Source organism: Acartia tonsa, chromosome 12 (assembly GCF_053477335.1).
Source record: "Acartia tonsa isolate MP-2025a chromosome 12, ASM5347733v1, whole genome shotgun sequence".
In the NCBI taxonomy this organism is placed as follows: Eukaryota; Metazoa; Arthropoda; class Copepoda; order Calanoida; family Acartiidae; genus Acartia; species Acartia tonsa.
In genome coordinates this window covers 12409879-12425144 of record NC_137271.1, presented here as the reverse complement: position 1 = coordinate 12425144, position 15266 = coordinate 12409879, and the positions used below count along the sequence as shown (strand labels likewise).

General features: G+C 30.8%; 1 protein-coding gene across 3 annotated transcripts in view; it reads left to right on the top strand.

Moving 5' to 3' along the window:
- Nucleotides 1-6483: 6483 nt before the first annotated feature.
- Aplip1 (JNK-interacting protein Aplip1) overlaps nt 6484-15266 on the top strand; it is an 80214-nt gene continuing 71431 nt past the window's right edge. For all 3 annotated transcript variants that reach the window (XM_080180316.1, XM_080180315.1, XM_080180314.1), the window contains exons 1-3: nt 6484-6581; nt 9239-9290; nt 11625-11683. In XM_080180316.1, coding sequence (XP_080036442.1) covers nt 6490-6581; nt 9239-9290; nt 11625-11683 — 203 coding nt within the window. In that variant the 5' untranslated portion in view covers nt 6484-6489. The remainder of the gene's footprint in view (nt 6582-9238; nt 9291-11624; nt 11684-15266) is intronic.

Genomic DNA, 15266 nt, shown 5'->3' with positions numbered 1-15266 from the left:
CTTAAGTATTAGAGGATGGGAGCCAAATATTTGGTCAAAGAGTGCTCTTTTAAACTCTATGCATCCCATTTTTATCTACGCTACTTCGAGTTAAAACGTTATGTACTATAATCAGGGATCTTAAGGGATAGGAAAAAGTATATAAATAATATACATCACCAATGATAAATAGCAAAATAACCCCGCCTAAAGTCTTAAACCAACCTAACAAGATATATCAAGTGACTGAAAGTTTTGAAGCCATCGAATGAAGAGACGTTTTTAAAAAGTCTAGGTACAGTTTAAGTAAGATTTACAGTTGAATGTACGTACAACCCCCCTGGCATTAACACAACACAAGCATGACCCATCCCACGTTTACCAATCTTAAATTTGATAAGATATTATTACAATACATAAGCCCTCTGGGTCGCAGCTTCTCAACAACTTAAGCAAAACATTTATTAAAATAACAAGTATGACAACATCCATGAAAGCTAAGCTTTAAGAAAGGATAAACGAAGACTAACTCTTATAGAGTGTCAGAACTTAATAAGCAGACCACTAATTTATGAGTCAAAATAAATATGTTGCGAATTGCGTAAAAAATGGATACTCTATAAGACCATACTTTAATTTTTAGGATTTGGTTCTATAGAGATGCTTCGCTTACAATATTGGACCTTGTTGTCTTATTAATCATTATTTCAAAAAGAGCTATACGTTTGGATGATAGGACCGATCCTAATAATTAAAAATTAAAGTGGTGTATACTGGGTAAGGGCGTTAATACCTTCCCCCTCCCCCTAACCGTTAAGAGTCAATGGTCAAATATTTTTCTTTAATCGCCCTAGCCAAATTCTCTGAATATATCTGGTTTTTAAGAGTATTAAGCTAGAACTCTAAACTTGCCCATTGCCCATTTCCCTATCCTTACTTTTCTGGATATGAATTCAAAGAACTCTTCTGACGCATTGTGACTTACTTATCTAAACTAAACATAATAATATAAATGTGCATGATTATTTGATATCAAACTTTGAACTAGGACAATTATTCCAAGGACGTTCAAGCTTGTTTTCGGGGGAGGGGTGAATATTTTATTCTTAAAATTGAGAAAAGTTTATTGGGGGGGGGGGGGGGGGGACACTCAAATATCCCCTACCTCTGTTTGGACGGTCGTCCTTGGTTCAATCTTGTAGTAACTAATCATTTCAACCAATAGTCTTAATCTACAGAAGTATGTTTATCATTAACCCTTTACAGTCGGGCCCCTTCCTTGCCGCACCTTAATCGGCCGTTGAACGCCCCCCCCCCCCCCCTATTATCTCATTTCCTATTAGAGCTAGAGGGCTACATTTTTTTGTGCAAGTCCCCTGTTTGATAATGAATTTCCGACCTTTTATAAGTCTAAGTCAATTTTCGCTTCCTTTAGCCTTTAATTTAACAACCTTTGTTTTTAGGTCTTTTTTTTACTTAAAAATTTCAAACGGCTGTAATTTTCTTATTTTTGAAGCTAGAAGAAAAATTCTTTTGCAGTAAATGTTATCTTTATGTAAATTTTACATTAGAAATATCCATACCCATACTTAAAAAGTTACACAGTTTGGGCTCTTTATCTTTTACACACAGAAAATAAGATAGAACCCCCCCCCCCCTTCCCCCGACCGTTACGGGTTAATGGGGAATGGGATGTACATTAATTTATTGGCTTATTAAAAATCACAGTAATCCAAACTATAAATAATGACGGCTTTTTGTGGTCATAAATATAATCAAAATATTAATATATTTTTGAAGTAAGTCAATATTATGTCAGCCATTAGCCCTTTGCATTAAAACCTTATAATCGGACAAAAAACTCTAGAATAGTTTTTATAGTGTTTGAAGGGGGGATGACAAAATTATATGCCTTTGTTGTACTTATGTACAGACTTTTGGTATGGAGTAGCTGCGCTACTAAAAAACTGTTGCAAAAAATAATTACTCGCCCAAAGGGACGTAAAAAGAGTTATACCAATAAAGGCGTTCATACGAAATTGGGAGATATTAAAATTGTATTTACAGCAAAAATATTTTAATATTGGTTAAATTACAGAAATTCAATATTAATTTTCATATTTTCATAAATAAATATAAATGAAAACCTCTCATACGATTACATATATGTAAAAAATAATTTGATCATTTTCAAAGAAATACTCTTTTAGAGTGTTTTTTAAAAACTATCAAAATAGTTTTAAGTAAAGCAGCTACTTCTAAAAGAGGTCTGTTTGTCCGTTTCAATCGCTGAACTGTATAAATATATGAAAATTTACTGTTTAATGTACAATATAAAGATACTATATCTTATCATAGCCGACTCTCCAAAAGGCATTGGCTATTTTAAAATTTGCTGTATTACAAAATATCCCTATTCGAGGTTGAATTATAAGTTCCACTTCCCGTTTAGTACTGTGGGCTCTTTTAACCCCCCCCCCCCCCCCAATTTAGTTATAGATAAGGATGAAAAAGGGAACAAAAATGGAATGGAGAGGAGAGGGAGGAAGTTAAGGGAAGTGGGGGAACCAATATTTTGCTTTAGTTAGAGGATAGAGGCTGAGCCGAGAGGAGGTTGCGTGATGTTACAAAATTAGTTAATATTAATATTATATTGGTATAGTATACTCTTGGTATATATAATGTACTTTCTCTGTGTAAAACGGAGGTTCTTTAAACAGTAATATCACAGTATACATACAGATAACTAAGTTCTTATTCTTTACTGTCATATTAATGCTAATTAAGATCTTAGAAATGACTATTACATTGTATATTTGAGTGAGTAAGGGCGGGGTAGGGATATTCTAAAATCAGCTGTTTTTTAGTGAAACCAACAGTTTTTTTTTTGTGCAGTTATCATATGTGTGTGGTTTTTTTACTTATCCTATATTTTAGTTAGTTACCAAATTTATCTTTTGTTAATTTTCGGAAAAGTTACATTTTTCATAAAAAGATACAATGTGATAAAAATACAATTGCGACTTTGACAAAACAGTTGATGGTTTAATGAAACATTGGAAAGTAAACGAAGTAGCGGGTTTTGTCGTATTTTCAGAGTTGCTTTTTTTCTATTTCTAGCCCTTGCAGGGGGCTCTAATCCGGCGGACCAACATTAACATTTACCTAACCTAACGAAACCAATAAAATTTAATTTTATACTTTCAAAATCAAAAACAAGACAAACTTTTTCTTTCATTTAATGTTTTAAAACCATTTATTATTAATGTAGAAATAGATGTAATAGGTTAGGTTTTAAGCTATTTTCAAAAGGGTGGATACTTCACCCTTTCCCTACTCAGGGAAAGAAACGGACGGATGTATGCACAGTTGAATATTTATAATTATAGAGTAGCTTTGCTACAAAAAAAGAAAATCTAAGTGGTCTAGGATACATCCATCAATCCATTACTCAGGCTTACTTGAACATAAGTAGTTTTTTTTATATTCATTATTATTTTTTGTGTTTGTATGTATTTAGGGCAGGAAGAAATATTCCAGTATTGCTTTGAAACCGGTAATTATCCGCTGGATTAGAACTGGTTCTCAACCATATTGAAAAATCATATTACAGACAATTTTTCGTCTAATAATTTTCAATGTCTGCGGAAAGCTGTCTACAATATGATGCGATAAATAACTATTGTTTCATTTTGAATAATTCCATTGTTAAGTTTTTTTTAGTAATCTTCTTTTTTCTGCATATTATAAAGTCTCCATTCTTTATCAATTTGTCTATACATTCTGTATACTTAATGTTGTTTTGTCTGATGGTTATTTATAAAGAATATATTTTATATTTACTAGCGGCTACGCCTCAAGAGGCATTCTAGGGACTTTGTCTTGGGAGGGTAAAGGTACCATCGATGAAAATAGAGAAAAGAAAACGCATAATGTGACTTAATTTTTTCTTTCTCAAAATGGTGGAAAAGTTTAAAGCAAAATTGCCTTTTTTATTTATATTATACTCAAATTTGATTATCAAAAAATTTAATCTGGTAAATTGATATAGAATTTAGTATAGGACTTTATAATTATTTGTTTTAAATGTCAAATATTGATTTTAAATTTGTGTGTGTTTGTTGCAACGATGCAACTCTAGAACTTTCAAATGTCTGTCCATTTTCCATCTGAAACGTTTTTTATGGAAAATGGATTTTCGTAGCTCCATTTTAAGATACACAGCTGAATCCTTAAACCATCTAGTTATACATATACGACTTGGTACGTTTGTCTGACAGTCTACTAAAAAGGAAATACATATATCACCGAAAATATATAATACAAAGTAGCTTGATGTCTGTCTGTCCGTCCGTCTGAAGCTTAAGATCTCGGTAACCACTGAACCGATCGGATTTTACTCTTCAGGGTATATACCTATTGGTCCTGTGGTGGTTTTAAGCTATTTTCTTAGGGGGTGGGACACCCCCAACCCCCCAAAAAATGAAAATTTCACCCTCATTTTCTTTTTTCTTCTTTTTTTTTCTTTTTTTTGATGAAGTATAATAATATAGTATGAAGAAGATGAGGATCCAATTTTTTTTTTTTTTATGATGTATAATTATAGTATGATGAAGATAAAGATCCACCACATGCACTACATTTTTTTAATTACCTCTTAGGGCAAAGCCCCTAGAGGCTAGGGGCGAAGCCGCTAGTATATATATATAGAAAAATAAATTATATATTTCTCTTATCATTAAACAAATAAATATGCACAATAAATTCATCAAATAATCACAAAAGCTTATGTAATTTAAACATACAAATAGAATTAAGAAAAAAGTTGGATTTTGATAATATTTTAAGATTGTTTTATTACGGATTCCGGATTCGGATCTCGGATTCTAGCAATATTTTAAAAGTTTGTTTTTAAATTTAAAAATTTAAGTGCTACATATGTCCTAAAAATTAATGTTTTTGGTTTTTTCTATAATTCACTTCCGAAAATTGAACCAGATTTTAAAAGATAATAAATATAATGATGATAATCTTTGCCTTCAAAAAGGGGAAGTTGAAAGAAAAAACTCAAGACGCTAATTTTAGCCTACCAATTCAGAATCCGGAATACTCTATTAAAAAATGGATTCCGGATCCGGATTCCAAAATTGGCCCAAAAATTGGGCGGATTCCGGATTCCGGATCCCGCATCCGGATTCAGGATTGCCAACCCTAGTATTTTTTTTATTTGAGCTAGGCTATATGGACATATATTTTTTCTTGTTAAAGAAATGTTGCTCAACATTTAATAGACTTGTTGAGAAAAATTAAAGTTTTAATCAACTTTTTAACAAGGTATATTAATTTAGATTTACTTTATTATACTTTTACACATTTTTCTCACACTTGTTTCTCTTTTTTAGTAGCACATCTACTTTATAATTTAATTTTTCTGTTCATCAGTCCGCAGGTAACGCTTGGGGGGAAATATCTCAGCTGCTATTTAAAATAGTCGGTCATGCTAAAAGAGACATCTTTTATTCTTATTTCATATTTTGTCATCCATTTTTATGACCACAATACACTCCTTTATGATTACCTTTGCCTGCGCGTGTGTTCACTATTGATTTTTTTGTGCTTAACTACTTTTGGATGTTGTCATCTTTGTTTTTAATAGCACAGCTATATTTTAAATTATGACTGTCTGTCTGTTGAATGCACAAACTGCCATGTGGCTATCTCAATGTTCATGGATTGCAATGAATAAACAAAATGAGCTCTAAACTAAATAGCTTCAGACAGAAAGACATTGTTCTACTTGGTATTATAGAAAATGTAAAGCCAAACAATTAGTTGTCAGTTTTAGATAAACAAGGATGACAACATCCATAAAAGCAATGCACTGCAACGGTAGTACAAACGGACATTAACACTTATATAGTGTCAGAACATTATAATCAGAATATAAATGTATAAGAGTCGAAGCAAAATTGTAAGTAAATTTGTTGAAAAACTGCTTGATACAGGATAATGTTTATGGATATACTTACATTTTTAGGACCTGATTATAGAGTTGCTTCAATTATACATTATTTTTATCTTAAATCTTTAGCCTAAATGTGAGTCCCTATTTGTGAAACTAATCCTATGTTTACACACAAATCACTTTCATCTTTCACAAAATATAAAGGTTTAACATTAAATTTTTAATAGAGATGACAATTTTATAGCAAATAAAACTCTTGTCTTCTAAGAATTTTTAAAATCAGAAAAATAGCATTAAACCTATTAGTGGCTAAATAAAAGGTTTAATGAAAAAAAATAATAAGTACATAAAAGATCTTATCCCTCCACTTTAAATTAATATTTAGACATATTTTTGTGTGGGGGCGATATCTCTTGGGAAGATGCAGTTTACCCCCCACAAAAATACACTAATAAAATTTCCTCGGATCTGTACGAAACTTCTATTTACAGACAAAAAGACATCCTTTTACTTTTTCTAATTATAATATTTTCAGAAAAATTAAAATGGACTATGAATATGTGGATGATATTCAGCCGTTGTTCAATTCATTTCTTCCCAAGCACACAAGCTCATCCGCACCCAGCCATTCTTATGTGTAAGTTTTTAGCATTGAATCTACTCTGTAAGTGTTATTGTCTTTCAATCTGGCTGTCTGTCTGTAATGCTTGGGTTGATAGACTTTTAGTCTTACATTCCTTCTTCATCAATTTAAGTGACGCTTTGGGGGAAATGTGATTTTCTCATCTGCTATTGAAGATAGACTTCGAAGATTTTTGATGAAGATCACCTGTATGAATAATCAATTATATATTTTACTTTGACCGTCATGTCATTCTGTCGGTCATGCATAAAAAGACATTTTTTCATGCATATTTATCAACTGAACATCTTCTCTATAATTCATTTCGTCTGTTTGTCCTTCCATGAATTTTTATACATATATTTTCTTCAAAGTTGGTTGAAACATCTTTAACTTAATAATTTCCAATAAAAATACTTTCATGGCAGAAATTCATTTGATTATAATATGAAATGTAAAAATATTATTTTATTTGTTTATGACTGCTAATAAAATAATTGGCAAATATATTTTTTTATCTGCATAATAAAAGGTTGTGGCTTACAAAACACAAAAGTGTAACTACATTACAACAGAAAATGGGAAGTTTTGAATATAGATGTATCTTACAATAGAACCAAAAATGGCATGAATCTAGCTTTACATATTTCCGTAATTTAAATTGTTGCCATCTTTTTAAAAGTTTTACCCAAAACCAGCAATTTAAGAGATTTTATATTACAGACATTTTCTATTATTATGGAGAAAATAATAAGCTTTTTGCTAGATTTTTTTTTATTGTAACTTAAACAATTGAGGATAAATCCATTCTACTACCAAAGGCAGAGCTTTAAATTATTGATATGACGAAAGATAAAATAATGCTTCATTGACTCATCCCTGTATCCTTAGCCTTGGGAATTTGGTCAGGGATCTTAAGGGTTAAGACAATGGACGGTAAATTGATGTTCACCTGCAATGATAATAAACAAAACTACTCTAGTAATAAATGTTATTGGTTGAAATTTTGGGACACTGCTAGCCTTAAATTAACCCATGAAATTCAATTATGTACCCAACCTTTTTAGATAACTAATTAGGGGGCTTTTCTTTAATATCTTTGGGTCCAATGTCCCCTACCTCCCTGGAATTTGTTGGATTATTTGAGTCACTTTGACCTCGGAGTAGCATTTGATGTAAGCACTTGAAACTTATTCACAGATATGCATTGCTATTCGATATAATATTACTTGGATTTTGCACCAGAATATCATGTACTAAAATAAAGGGATGCTTGCAGCTGGCTAAACAAACGATACCCCTATCAATCCCCTTTATCCATTCCCCTCCTACTAGATAAACTAACTGACCAATAAATGGGGTCCATATTAGAAACCAAAATTGACTATTGCCAATGTATCCATGTATTTTATATCCGTATCATTGCTTTACATGGAGTAGGAGGATAATGAACTTTATTTTATACTGGTATCCAACGGACCAAAATCAAGATTGTTTGGACAAAACTAGCAGCATCCAACCAACTGGTTGAGGATGTACGTAATCAATTTATGATCCATTGTCTTATCCCTTAAGATCCCTAATTGTTATCATATCAGTCAGGTTTTCGCAACGAAATAAAACTACAAAACCTTTTCCATATGAAATGTATAATTCCCCCAACTTTTAATCCCGAAATTCTGATAATGTAGCTGGTGAATATTGTAGGTGGGGAGGGGGGGGGGGGGGCGGAGAAAGGATCGTAGATAAAATTTAATCAAAGTCCCTAGTCGAGCTTAGAAAACCATCCCATTTTTAAAATTAAAAATTAAGTAAGATAAACTGAAAGTAAGTAGGGAGTGGAGTTTTTCCGCGTTTAATTGTTAGTTTGGGCATTGTTAGGTTAGGTTATATTGGGTGGTCCTGCAGCTTATGGGCACCGCTGCTATAGACTCCGCAGGATTTGGCTTTCCTGGAGGGGTTTGGCATAAGGAAATCCCCCCCCCCCCTCTTCAATGTTATTTTCAATTTATTTAAGAATGAGAGAGGAGGGTTTTCTATGCTTCCCAGGCATTATGAGGGAAAGTGCAAAATTAACCTGTATTGTTGTTAAGTTCTCTGTCAGACATTTCAAGTAGTTTTCAATTTTGAAACTTAATTATTACTTGTTTAACGATTCAGCTATATACATGCTAGTTGCTTCTCCCCTAGCCTCTAGGAGAGGGCGGGAGAGGTGAAATAAATAGACTAAACCTAACCTAAGACATTTATATTTTTTTTTACTATATATACAATATAAAATGCAACCAATTCGTACCAGCATTATCACAGATATTTAGCCTTACACAAAAAAACCTTACTGCTTTATATTATACTAGCGGTTTCACCCCCAGCCTCGAGGGGCTTTACCCCAAGAGGTAAATAAAAAAAATAATTTGGGGGGGATTTTTGAAAACAATATTTTCTTTGCTCTTATACTTATGGTCATAGATGTTTAGCCTCTTAGGGAGGGGGGGGGGAGGGGCATAACCCTAGGGGGCCTATATCTGTGGTGCTTAAAACAAGTAATAAACAAATAAACAAAAAAATAAATTCCCTTTTTTAATTTTTTTATTTTAAAGTAAGGGGGGGGGGGGTATGTGCTCGACTAGGCACTTTGAGGTATATAATAGATAATTATAATTTAATTTTAGACTGGCACACGCAATCACACCAGCTGAAGAAAACAAGTCTTTCCTAGAAAAGGTAAAATGCTTTTTCAGGGGGACTTTTTCTATGATTTGGGTATGTCTGTAAGAGCGCTTTTCGTTATTTTTGGTCAGTTAGAATTGTCCAAATGATTTCAAATTTGGTACATTATTGTACAATGAAGTCCCTATGTACATTTCATGCATGTTTGTTGGTATTTTAACACTTAACAGTCGGGCCCCTTACCGCACCGTTTTCGGTCGGGGGTTGGGGGGGGAGCCCCCCTATTTTATCAGCACCTATTAGAGCTAGAGGGCTAATTTTTTGTGCATGTTCTCTGTTTCATAATTAATTCCCGACTATAAGTGAAACAAAATCGATTTTTACTTCCTTCACCCATTCATATTAACAACCTTTGTTTTTAGGCCCTTTTTTACCGTTAAGGGTTAAAGCTATGTGAACTTTTACTTGGAATATTAATTACAAAATAATTTGACATCATCTGAAATATACTTGTCCTTAAAAAGTATATCATAAAATTCTCCTTTTTTACAACAAATTTACATTGAATTTTTGTCCATTCCTTTAAATAATTGTTTGTTCCCTCGTATTTTTCGTTTTATGATATTTTAGTAAAAGTCCAAGAAAAAAGATATTTAGTTTCAGAAAAAAAATCCCTTCTGTACTATCTATAAACATATATTCTGTAATATTAATTCGATAATTGATTTTAAAATAAACATAAATTGATGTATGTTAATTAGATAAATAAAAAAACATCAAAGAAATTAAATCTTCTCTCTATATATGAGTTTCTTTCTTGGTTTAATAGACTTAAAGTTTGTTATTTTCACTTAAAGTCATTGGAGGATATTTTAAAAGAAGTTGAATTATTCAAATCTTATTTATTTTATGAATTAAATAAAGTTTGAACACTTTCTAATTAATGAAATGGTCAGATTGTTACTAGATTTTGTCCCTATTGGTTCAATTAAGTAATTGGGTATCTAGACGTTTTATATATATTGCTTATATTTTAAAATTAAGTAAATGAACATATTAATTTTGCATAAACTAAATGTACAAGGTATCTTCATAAATAATTATTTAGATAATCATCTTTATTATTAGAATTTAATTTCTTGTAGAACAATGTTGATAACATCCATAAAAGCGAATCTCTGAAATAAAAGTGTCATAACCGAATAAGCAGAATATTTATGCATAAGTCTATTCAAAATTGTAAGTGATTTTGTTGCAAAGCTGTTTAAATACATGATACTGTCAAGGACATTTTTGTTGTAACAGGAATCAGTTTTCCAAAAATCAGATGAATAGAATAATTTTAACGAACATAAATTTATTGTCAACAAAGTAAAAAATCAACTTTTTTTAAATGGACGTACGGACTTTCTGGTAACAATTATAGAACTGCTGCGCTTTTATATTAATCAGCATGCAAAGTTTGAAATCGATAGGACTATTCTAAACTGTTTAAATTAACAAAAAGAGTTAACCGTAATGGACGTACGGACCGACCCTAATTATAGAAAAGCTTCGCTTTTAAAATGTGTACATTTAAATAATTATTTATCTTAGAATATTTGATTAAATTGAATTTTAGAGGTGTGGTAAATATAAATATTTATATAATGTATGTCTGTAACGAAGGATCTCGGTAACCGGTGAACTGATATGGTTCTCCTTTACATTTTAACTTCTCATGGGTCCTGGGAAATTTGTGGGGAGGGTATCACAACCCTCCAAAAAGAAATCACCCATAGAAAAAAATATTTTTTTTTCTGTTTGAAACTTAAACTGAAAAAGGGGGGGGGGGATATCCTCCTTCTTTACTTGAAGTATAAATTATTGCTTCTTTCTATAATTTACCATATGAATAAATAAACAATAGTAATGGAAATATTCATTATTAATTGTTGGCTACTATAATTATTTTTTCAGTGTTAAATTGTTTAGCCTTGAATATTAATTAAGTGTCAAAGACCAAACAAAACGTTGATATGAAAATCAAATGTAATTAGGTTTAACTTAATGAATTGTACCTGTTTTAAGGTCAAGGAATTACTAAAATACCTTTCTTTACCTTACTAATTATATAAACCACTGTGTCAAAATATGATGTCGTGCCGGCTTGCATTTTGTGAGGTTTCAGGTTCCAATTTGAACCAAACCATTTCATACTGAAGAAGTTAAAAATAGCACCTACTGTTGTTATGTCCAGTAATACTAATGCATATAGTAGGGGGTATGCTTCGACCTATTTTAAGGCATTTCCTAGAACTTACAGATAAAGTTGATTCAATCAAAGTGTTCATTGACTGTTTTAGTATATTGTAAGTTTTTTTATTGCAAAAATATTTTTTTGTCTAGGTTGAGTTTGGAGAAAGATTATACAGAATACAGGAACATGGAGAAAATATTATGGAGAGGTAAATAAATTCTATGTACGAAAGTAGTTGTATGTTTGTCTGTGTGTGTATGAGTTGGATTTCAGATTTCAGGAATAGTTGGTACCTTAAGCTATAAAAGGCAGTCAATCGCCTATTTTTGCTTTAATCTGTGATGGTATAGGGATGATTGTTCGTCTGTTCATCCGGTCGAGCCAAATATGACTTTTACAACAAAGCCTGTTCTGTTACATTCTAAACACATGTTGTAACCATCTTTTTTTTTTTGTAGTTTTCTGCTTCAATACTATTGTGGCTGGACATAATATATAAAAAAAAAATTTTGATAATTTGTTTTGCCAAAATATTCAGATACCCAGATATTACTCTAGCTCATACAAAGAAGGAATTAAACTTTTTTATCTTAGAGAACACTAACCCCAAACTTTCCTGTATTTTGTTTTTCTTTTTTGTCATTTCCTGTTTATTTTTGGTGTATTCATTACTTCGCAGTTCTTCTATAGAGATATATTTATGGAAGATACATCACTATAACTAAAATAAATAAATTACAAAGAGAGGTGTATGTTTCTGTTAGAATCCGTAAAGGTGTATGTTTTAAGGCTTAAAAATAGTAGTAAAACGATAATATTAACTAAATATGTGTATTTCTTTTTGAAAAGAACTATAGACAATTTTTTTAAAAAAAGTTAACATAATTTTTTATCGTTCTACTACTGTTTTTTACTTATAACACATAAGCTTTACGGATTTTACCAGAAACCTACCCCTCTCTTTATAAACGTTTACAACTAACGGCTACGCACCTATAGGACTCTATAAATGTACAGTGTGTTTTTTTATGAGAAAATTTTTGAAAGCAATTTTACTCCACTTATAGTTATCAGAATTTAATGATTAATGGCTTATTTTCTTCGTTTTTTAAGGCAATTAATAGAACATTAAAAAAATATTACAGTTTTTGCTAAAAAAGTACAGTAAAATGTAAAATTCAAAACTTAGGTGTCAACATCTAAAATGGGTTCAGCGCATTTTTCTTATGTTCAAATCTTCTACCCTTTGCAAGAAAAAAATTGGATTTTCAGTAGTCGACTTTGGGGGGCCAGTACTCCCTCCCTGGTTGAGATATGACCTGCAAACTTTGATACATTCTAGTACATGTATCTGTAGCTCTAGATCTCAACTTTGAAGCGTTTTGCAGCCATTCTTGCAAAAGGTAGAAGATTTGAACATTAGAAAAATGCGCTATAACCATTTTTAGATGTTGACATCTAAGTTTTGAATTTTACATTTTACTGTACTTTTTTAACAAAAACTGTAATATTTTTTTAATGTTCTATTAATTGCCTTAAAAAACGAAGAAAATAAGCCATTAATCATTAAATTCTGATAATTATAAGTGGGGTAAAATTGCTTTCAAAAAAGTTCTCATAAAAAAAACACACTGTATAATTGACCTACGGACTACCATTTTGACATTGCCATAAAGTTGCTTTGATGTTAAAAAAATCCATATATTTTCGCTATAATAGAATTCATGATTTTTTGGGATTTTTTATTCAAGTACCTAATCCTTGTTTTTTTTGTAAACTTATTTCCTAAATATCTGACGGCATTTTCAATTATAAACTTTGCAGAAAAAACTTAAGGATGAGTGTTTATACATTCAGGGAAAATATTTTATTAAAAATATTATTTTCAGGTCGTCGGGGGGATGGGTTAACATACCCTATAAAATAGCCAAAAACCTAGAAGAAAACAATACACAGTTTTCTATAAAAAAAAATATGATAAAAAGATCGTCCTTAGTATCTTGCTGAAAACATTCCATTAAATTTAGATTGATAGCAGAATCTATTTAAAAACACATAAACTTTTTTTGGAATGATTGAAGAAACATTCTACCTAACTATCATCTGTCTGTGAGTAAAAGTTATTCGTAATTTCTTGAAAATGAAAATAACTTTTAACAACTTTTTAAAACATATTTCTTTCTTTTCTTTTGATTGTTTTAGTTACATGTAGGTAACTAGTGGATATACCAAGGCCTCTAGGGGCTTAGTCTCAAAACACTTTTCAGTATTTTGTATTTGAAAAAAGAAATGAAACCCGCACTAGAAGAATCCTAAAATTGTGGAATTCTTAGTCTAGCCGGTTACAAGATATTGCGTTCATAAAGACACACATAAACTTTTGTATTACAGGACAACAATAGTAATAAAAAATAATTACAGTTGAATTAAAAGCATATTTAACAGTTGCTACGCATCATAATGGCATCTTTTGTTTTCGAACAATAAAGACCTTTTCAATATACGATTATGACTGAAAGGAAATCATTTTTATGAAGTGACAACCACTTACAGTAGACAATATAAAAAACATAAAAAAATATGTTTTTATTGTATATATATATCCTAAGATAAAAAATAGAATGTCTATACATCTATGACTGCCTGACCCTTAAGATCTGTAAACGGCTCATTACATTCTATTTTAAATAGGTAATTAGATTAACCTTACATGATTAGTCATGAAATTTAGTAACATGCAGGTAGGGAGAAGAAATTAAACTGTAAATTGAAATGACCCAAAGTTTTATTAACACATTCCTCTCATTTAATGGCTTAAAAACATTGGGGACTTTTATTAGATATTGATTGAGATAAACAAACTAGCAGTGCAGTGCCTAAACTTTTTAACAAATAATATAATGTACAGTATGAACGATTTTGTTTATCAAAACATCATTTTATTCTCAATTGTATTATCACTGAGTATTTGGCTTTAGTTGATATTTTTACTTTAATTTAAAATGTTAATGAGTTAAGAACTATTATTTCATAACTTATGATTTTAACCAAGTTTTGACAATTTAATGCTTAACTTGAACTAATAAAAGAAATATCTTTAACGCTCTTTATTGTCTCCATTATATTGTCTATGGCTTGTAATAAAATAAAATATGAATTGTCTATATTACATTTTGCTTTTCAATGAGGGATATTTCATCTGAAGAAGAATTCTACCTTTCAGAATTAACCTAACCTAATGAATAAAAACTCCCCCTCCCCTTCAATTTATTTTAAATAATAAGAGGACAAAACTTTGTATAAATAGCCAAGAAAAAATGTTTTCTAAGACTGTATATCCTATTTATATTTTATATTATCTTGACAAAGCAAGTAATAATGGAAAAGATTGCAAGCAAAGCCCATCTTACAGAAATATAGGGATAGATAAATGGAAAAATAATATTATTTCATCAAAAAAGAAAGAATATGGTATTCATAAAAAGAAAAATAAACAGATTTTTTATTTGGGGGGGGGGGGGGGGTGGGCAAACTAATCTTTTATCATCCTATCCGTCTTTCCCTGTTATCATCTGATAAAAAAAGTTTGCAATATCTAAAAAATCTGAAATTGGAAATTTAATATTTTCATTCTCTACAAAGATTTGATTAGGTTAGGTTAAAATATGTCAAGTTATCCTTTGTTTTGGGGTAGAACTTAAAGAAGGCATAAAAGATATCAAAATCCATGATAAATAGAGGGATTTATATTGGAGGTGAAATAGGGGGTCCAATTAAATCGTGTAGGGTGT